The 8,447-nt window shown below is 38.8% G+C and overlaps 1 protein-coding gene across 1 annotated transcript; it reads left to right on the top strand.

Annotated features, from left to right (window-relative positions):
- Positions 1-267: 267 nt before the first annotated feature.
- On the top strand, positions 268-2,572 carry LOC149805150 (uncharacterized). Its single transcript, XM_089933647.1, has 2 exons — positions 268-590; positions 2,407-2,572. The coding sequence occupies exons 1-2, from the start codon at positions 268-270 to the stop codon at positions 2,570-2,572; spliced, it is 489 nt and encodes a 162-aa protein (XP_089789773.1).
- The last annotated feature ends 5,875 nt before the right edge of the window (positions 2,573-8,447 follow it).

Below are 8,447 nucleotides of genomic sequence, written 5' to 3'. Positions count from 1 at the left end.
ACAGAGGTAAAAAAAAAAATCTCAAAAGAAGATAAAAATGGTTAGGTAGAAAGACTAACGGAAGAGGCAGAAAATGCAACTGGAAGACAAGACCTTAAGATCCTGCACATAATCACTAAGATTCTAACTGGAAGATTCAACAACAATGATGTGCCAGTGAAACGCGTTGAGGGAATCATCATATCTAGTAAAGTGGACAAGATACCACGATGAAAAGAACGTTTAAAGACCACCCTTAATAGACTAGAACTCCCTTAGGTAGAAGTGATGTCAGCAGCAGAAGAGGACTTGGGTATCTGTACAGAAGTACCAACCCTAGAAGCAGTCAAGGTAATGAAAAGTGGCAAGGCGCCAGGTTTCGATGGAGTGGCCGCAGAAATGCTAAAAGCTGATGAAAAAGAAACACCACGACATTTGACAAAACTATTCAAGGACATATGCGAGAATGAATCAGCTCCAGGAGTATGGAAGACTGGGCTCATTATTGAACTACACAAGAAAGGAGATCTGTCAAACTTGAGCAACTGGAAATGCGTCACTCTGCTTTTACTAACCAGCAAGGTCTTCAGCAAGTCCATCCACAGAAGAATGTAAGATGAAATGTACAAGTGTACAAGTACATTCTGTAAGAACATGCTGGCTTTCGACGTGGACTTTCATGCTCAGACCACATATTTGTAATGAGACAATCTTGGAATAAAACCAGGAGTGGAATGCATTTTTATATGCCAATTTTATTGACATGAGCATACATTGGGAATCCTTGTGGAAAATACTGAGACTTTACGGAGTTCCCCTAGAAAATTGTAAACATAATAAGAATGATGTACAGCATGTTCTCACTATTAGGATGAAACAAAGATTGATCGAATACATCAGCTGAATGGAGAGGAGGTTGAAAAGTAGAAAACTTCACTTATATTGGCTTAAAAATGACAATCAAAGGAGACGCAAAAGAAGAAATACGTGCAAGAATTTCCGAGACCAGCCAACCATTCTCAGCACTTAGGAGTACATGGAGGGCCAGGAGCATCAGCATTAAAACGAAGATCAGAATTTTCACGACCAATGTCCTGAGTACCCTCCTATATGGAGTGGAATCTTGAAAAATCACCAAAACCATCCATTAGCCATAATTTAAAAGTGTTCCAGAACAGATGCATGCGCAGAATTCTCAATATCTTTTTCTTCCCCGCTATTTCAATAACCAAACTGCATAGATGGATTAAAACCAAACCCATCACTCAAGAAATTCAGACGTGCAGATGGAGATGGACCGAGTACATGCTCTAAACGCCACCCAGGAGATGAAGAAACAAAATTGGGTCTGTTGACACCCGGAGAGATGTACAGCAGACGAATCACGGTGGCCAGTTCTGGTTGGGGCCTATTGCGCTACTTCGTGCGAAGAGGTTTAACTTAACTAACAAAATTTAATAATATTTCATATGGTCAGAATTAGCCCGGCATTTGTTCCGACTCAGCCCGTAATCTGGGTCGAAGTAGCCAGTAATTTGGGTCGAATAAGCCTGGTCCGAATCAGCCTTGGTCCGAATCAATTGTTTCCGATTTCGGTAAAAGGTTAAAGTTACGTAGTCTGGTTCCCTGTCCGCTCTCTACTCCGTTACTCTTACTCTTGTTCTTTTGTGTTTATAACCCACACGACAATACCGCCAAAGCGTCTGACTTATGAGAGCTTAGTAAGGGCCGTTTCCTTATACCTGATGTCAGAAAGAAAAGCATAATTGTCAAGGAGAAAAAGCGTGGTGGATTCCTTGACAGAATCCCTAGATATTGTCTTTAAGGTCTCTTCCACTTTGAGGATAAGGCGGTTGTAACACTCGTAACTTCATCCAGGTCGAACAAAACAGTCATCTTCATGATTTTTGCTGAAGTGTTCAGCTTGATATTCCACTTAGCGTCTTTCTTACTGTACCAGACTCATTGTTCTAACACTTTTGATTTTCAAAAAGAATCGTTCAGCTCTTGTCAGTTTGATGGTGACATACGTTTTTGTGGGGAATGTTTAAGTTACTTGTCAAAAATGGTATTATCGGCTCTTTGAAGAAAGCATTTACCATTGCCAATGTCTGTGTGTTTTTGTACTGAAAGAATTTAATGACCGAAAATTCTCCAACTATAGTCGCACATTAAGCATTTTTCATTGCGTCGTCTGTATTCGGTATATGCCTTGGCAATATTTTCAACCTTGGGTCGCAAATGTTTTGTCGGTACCAAATAATCTTAAATCTAGTCAGTATTTGAGAGCATTCCATATCTCATGCAATCCGGATCAACTTATTTCATATAGTTCTTAGGCTTATTTGACAGAAATCGAGCTATGCAGCCTTAGTATTTCCTCAATAATTTGCGAAGTAAAGTTGACTTGTTTTATATCTTTTTCAGTGCTTCAGACGGATATTACTCCGTTGAGGAAGCGGAAGCAGTCAGTGGACTTCCATTTCGACAGCACCATCTCGAACTTCGCCATGATGATTGTTTTATCTTCGATGGTCAGCTTGGCAATTTTGATGAAGCTGCTTTGCGCAGCCGTGAGATTTTACGAATTTAAAATTATTTTGTTTGTACAAGTGAAACGCAATTATTTTGCTGATACTACCTGCCAAGCCATTTACTATCGATATTGCTTTGATAACAATTCCGATTCGTGCAGTAGTTGCTATTACCGCCACGCATAGGCCAACTGTTGAGTAAACGGTATTCTCGCTGATTTAATCGTGTAGCTCTGTCTCCGGTTCGATAAATGTTTGACGTCGGTAGCTTTGACGGTTCATCATATTTGTTATATTATTAATGTTACCGCGAAGTATTCAGTGACATGCATACCTTGACCGGATGCATCACGCTCGTGTGCAAAACTCACATGCACTTCCAACCAATTATTTTTCTTTACTGTTAAAACTGGCATGTAATTATATAAAATATATTCTTGGGGAATATTTATATCTCCGAGGAATGTCTCCATGCTTCCTTTTTTGCATAGAGCTACATTGATTTCGCTCCTACTTATTTTCTTTAACAACTGTTCTCGTTTTCCGGCAAGAACTGTTACACGGACAAGCGCGTCTTTATTGAAGAAGGTTTTTCTTTCTCAAGTTATTGTCGATTCAATATAATTGACGGGGAGTTTTATCGCGGTAGTTTCTTCAGAGAACATTACCTCGCCATTGTATAAATAATCGCTTGATGTTTTCACGCCAAGATGTGGTTTGCGACTGGGTGTTTTCGTGTGCTAATGCAATGATTCCAAGCTGTCCCGGATGTGGGTATTTGAAATTCAGTGGATTCCAGCTATGATTTTCTATCTGAGCCTCGTCGAAATTATATTTGACGGTTCAGGCTGGTCTGTTAACGCCGTTAGTAGTATAAAAGTGGGGGTTTTATAGTTTCGTTACCGATCCGGGTTGGCTATTCATCTCCGTGGGTGACAAAGCACGGGTTCGCGCTAATGACTGTCAGAACATAAATTACAATCAATCAAAGAGTCTCCACCAATGTCCCGTTATGTTCGACCCTGGTGAGATTGTGGTTTTTGATCTGGGTTAACTCATGTGACAGTTGTAAACTCGCCAAAATCCACACTTTTCATCCGTTTTTCTTGCCCATAAATCACAATCCTGTGTTGGCTCTACTTCGCTATTATCGGCTTGTATCTGTCCACGGAGTCGTTGGGAGTTTTCCATTTCCTCCATCACCGTCTCGAATTCAATCGAAGTGATCGTTTTTGTTCTCGATAACTTCCGAGTAAAACTTGGTACCTGTGCTGAGACTACCTTGTGCTATCTAGAGATTTTCTGAATGAACAAGTACTCGTTGATGTTGTAGCAACCAAATTATTTTACCAGTGCCACAGACCACAGGTTGCTATTGATATTGCGTGAACCTTATCTATGACTTAAACGCAATTGCGGAACCAGGTGTCAGAGTAGATCACACTCAATGGCTCATCAAAAGAGGCATATTGGCTAAGATTGTACATGGAGGCGAAACCTCGATTAACAAAATAAAATGGAGAAACTGGATGTGATATACTACAGATCATGTGGCTATTAGAAGAGTGAATTCCCCTTGGGAAATTTAGCGAGCGCTGTTAACTAAAACAAGCATTAAGTCAGATTTACCAGGCCGCACCGACATGTCCCGTGAGCGTTTTGATATGAGAACCCTTAATCAACTTCAACTGGCCAATCTTTTGGGTTTTTTTCCCCCCTATGATCGGTTACGTGTTGACCGTGGTAGATTTCGTGGGTCAGTCGAGAACACACAGGCTACAGGCTGTTACAACTCCATGGACTTAAAATAAGTAAAAAGAAAGAGCAAAACCAACGAGTTTTGTATAATTTAAAATATAATTTATTGCCCTAAATTACAAAGTGGAAAGTAAAAATAACTTAACTTATGGTGAATGACATCCTAAAGTTAGAAAAGTATCGAGTAATCCGAATGAGTTGCAAAGGTATTTCGAATGATGCCCTGTAGTGTATTGATGTATCAACAATTCAGAAGAATGTTTACGATATAATCCCAAAACTCTTGAAATGAATTCACTGAAAATCTCCAATAACTAATAATTCAAAAAGTCTTTAAATGAATTCACAGTAATTTCGTCAGCAGTTATAAATCCAAATATTCTTCAAATGAACTTAAAGCAATTCCGTACAGTATTATTCCATTTAATATGTAATTTCAACGAATGAATAAATCCTCTTAATATAACTAAAGAACTTCCAAAACTGGTTGTACTGCTAAGAATCCTAATTTTAAATAAAGATTATATTATATAGATATCAGTACGCAATAGATAGCGTCTCTCATTCAAAATCTAAATCGCAAACATGTTCCCGTGGGTTACGCGAGCCTTGCGTTTTGGAAAAACCCACGACCTCCATTCACATCACGTGATATTTATCTGGATTCAGTTTGGCATTTATAACTGGATCAAAGCAGTATTTGAATGACTCATCCTACTGTGCAAATCCACTCATTTAGAAAGTATTAACATAATAATAATTAAATAACCCTTACTAAACTATAATCATGAATGATAATACACATAATGCAGGTATATATAACCATATGCACGTGTGCAGCAGTTGCAAAAATCTGTCTCACTGTTGGACGCGGCTCCTCAACGAATACTATTAATGCCAGGAAGTCAGCTTTTCTTACTATTCTTATCACGTCGCACGCAAATTCGGTTGAGCTGGTTCATCCGCGATTCCTAATTGTGCAAGTAAATTTTCTTTTCTATCACCTTTTGGTATTCTTATTTTGCAGTCTCCGGCAAATTGTTTGAGCTGATTCATAGTTAGTATACATATAAAAATAATACTGTTTCTAATTGCCTATTCAGCAATGAACTTTCTATTCAGTTATTTTTATTTTATCTGGTAATGAATTTTGTAAATATATTTTGTTGCTTTATTAGATCAGAAACCGCAATAATTTCAATCATGTTTATTATTTCATTGACTTCTGTGTCGTTTTCAATAACATCGATGTTGACAGCATCGTGGACTTTGTCCTCTACGGCGTCTGCAATGTTTTCCCTATTTGCGTTGGCAAGTCTTCGCAGGCCGGCGTGATAATACTCGCGAACAGATCCACATGCTTTGCATAGCTGATTAAGCAACCTAGCTCCGATACTGCTTTTGAGGCATGGTCGAGCACCTGTATAAACACAAAGCGTGAGCGAGTGTGACTTACAAATTCTCAATGGAACGTTCTGCCGGTTTCCAAGTTATACAACTTTGCATACATACATGCATGCATACATACATACATACATACATACATATATACGTACATACATACATACATATGGAAGACTCAAAACGTCTAAGGTGGAAATTCAGACTTTAATTATATCACGTGCCTTCATCATCACGCGTAGCAACTTCATGAAGCTTAATTCAAGTAATATTATCAATGGAAACACAGAAACAATTCCACGTTAGAACTCCGATCTGTTTTCAGTACTCCTAAAATGGCTTTGATGAACCTAAAGGTTACATCTTCAATGTGCACGAATGCAGATATAACCCCCCCCCCGATTGTACCTTCTTTCAAGGTGTCCGCTTTATTCTGTTCTCGTTATCTAGGAGATGATCGCCCTCGGTGTTATTACCCGGATCGAGTAAACTTATAAGTAGAATAAACAGAGATCTGAGCAGATATATAGAACAGAACGACTTGAGCCACCGTATATAGAAATCAAAATTTAATCAACTACATAAGCAATGGTGATACTACAATACATTAGGAAGATACACTTCCTATTGGAATAAATCTTTCACCGAATTTCAAAACGAATATATCTATAAAAATAGCTGATCTGTTTTACTGATAGAATTAGTTCATCATCCGATCGAGTGGACAATCGAAGTCGTTGCCTTGTACAATTGCATAACCTTCCTATCTCTGGTTCACTCCAATTTCACTGTAGCTGTTCTGTCCTTTCGAATTTTTCTCTCTTTTCTCTCCCATCCTTCCTGTCTTGCCTCCTTTCGGTCCTCAAACTTTGTATGGGTAAGTGGATATGTAAGGATGTAGATACATAGATGCTTGGATACGCCAGTACGTAGGTACATCTGAGGATACTTCTTGGAATACGTCTGAAGAGCTATTTTCCCCTTTTGTGCTTTCGAGCGTTTCTCGCTTCTACCGCCAAAATTGTTTCCGTCGACCTTCCAGACATCCGGTCCCTTGGATAAATGTTTTACGAGATAATTTCTTCCAAATTGACTCTCAGAGTCCCCTCTAAATTTATTCTTGCAACAAATCTTAGACTAATTAGATTTTTCAATGGTGGGAATATTTACAGCTAGGAAATTTAGTGTGGGAAACACGCCCCTATTTAGCGTAACCAATCAGGAGGAAATATATTTACCGCCTTTTATTCAGGTACCAAAATTGGGATCAAATTGACCTTCCAGGTTTTCGACTAACGGTTTCTGGAAATTTTTCAAGTTTGACAGTTCCACTGTGAAATCGAAGTTAGCCGTGTCCCTAATAGTCCGTCTCGCGGTTAAGTAAACGAATGCTTAATTTAAAAATCTCTACCACTACGACCAGACATTTCGAATCACTTCAGTATAGCGATTTAACAAGCGCCTGTCTCCATAAATCTCATCAATTGTTCTCTGGCCCAAACTAATGTGCTTTTCATAGATCGACAGAAATTTGCCCCCTCACAGCATATCGTGTTTGTTTAACAGAAACAGAAGATAAGGTGCGTGTGGTCGAATGGTAACGTTAATAAGTGCTCAACGGCATCTTGTTTAATTTTGTCACCGATATCACGTATTGGCATACTCGGTACAGCTACAGAATGTTTCACATATATAGTATACAAATCATAAGTCGCCAGGATGAAATTCAGTCTGAAGTATTTAAGGTGTATCCGGAATGATACATAACGGTCTTTGGTATTTATTTTTAAGATATGTTATTACATGCACAGTACGGATTTTGAACGCGATGATCATGTTGCTGAATTTGAGAATGTGATGTTGAATCAGCTGACAACGGATGCTAACATCAGTAACAATTTTGATCCACTTGCCAACGAATATCTCTTCAGAGTGGTGATACAAGACCCTTTTATACGACCAGATATAATCTAAGAGAAGGTAAGATAAGAAATCAACTCTTGGGACCATCAAAATGTATTACTGCCAACTCGGGTCAAGCTTGGTGTCCTAGCATTAGCAGATGAAAACGCACGGCAAAAAAAAAAAAGAAGGCAACGTCAGGTGTAATATCAGCCAAAATCTGTTTCCGTAAAGATGAAGTAAATTCATCGCTGAATCCTCCCTGGTTGCATTTACTATGGATAATGTGCGGCCAACATTGATCCACCTAAGAAAAGAAAGATATCAATTGATATTCAATAACGGCGAACTTGTTCGTTTAACAGTTCTTTGACGAAAACGATCGTTAGAGGCACAAAGCAAAGGCGTAATTGGTGTATTTCTAACTGAACATGGTATCATACCCTAGGAACGTAAAAGTATAAGAGACTTCAATATTCCCCTGGAATATATTTTCTCCAGTTGCATGACGGTTGTACAAGTGAAGAAGAAACCTCGGTTGGATGTGGTGCAAGTATAACAGCTGAACAAGGCCAGCCTGTCGACCAATTAATATCCACAATGACAAAAGTAATAGACCCTCAAGAGAGAAAAAATAACTACCATGAAAAGCGTGCTACATATGAAATACAAACGCATGTGTGTAGTTTAAGATGCTATTGGTAGAATTACCACTACAACCACTGTTGGCCTTGGCGTTGCCCGAATTCTAACCACATCATCTATTATAGAAACACCTATTGTATTTGTTAATGGAGGTGCATCAGTTGCAAACGGTGTCGAGGCAGTGCTGGTATAATAATTTTGTTATGGCTGCATTCATTAATACGTATC

This window comes from Sinohyriopsis cumingii, chromosome 2 (assembly GCF_028554795.1).
Source record: "Sinohyriopsis cumingii isolate HCF-2022 chromosome 2, ASM2855479v2, whole genome shotgun sequence".
Taxonomy (NCBI): Eukaryota; Metazoa; Mollusca; class Bivalvia; order Unionida; family Unionidae; genus Sinohyriopsis; species Sinohyriopsis cumingii.
The sequence above is the reverse complement of the archived record's forward strand: the minus strand, read 5'-3'. Positions and strand labels throughout refer to the sequence as shown.

Coding starts and splice junctions, on each gene's coding strand:
- LOC149805150 (XM_089933647.1), top strand. CDS start 268: ATGTCAGCAGCAGAAGAGGACTTGGGTATCTGTACAGAAGTACCAACC. Junction 591..2,406: donor AAGTCCATCCACAGAAGAAT/GTAAGATGAAAT, acceptor TATCTTTTTCAG/TGCTTCAGACGGATATTACT.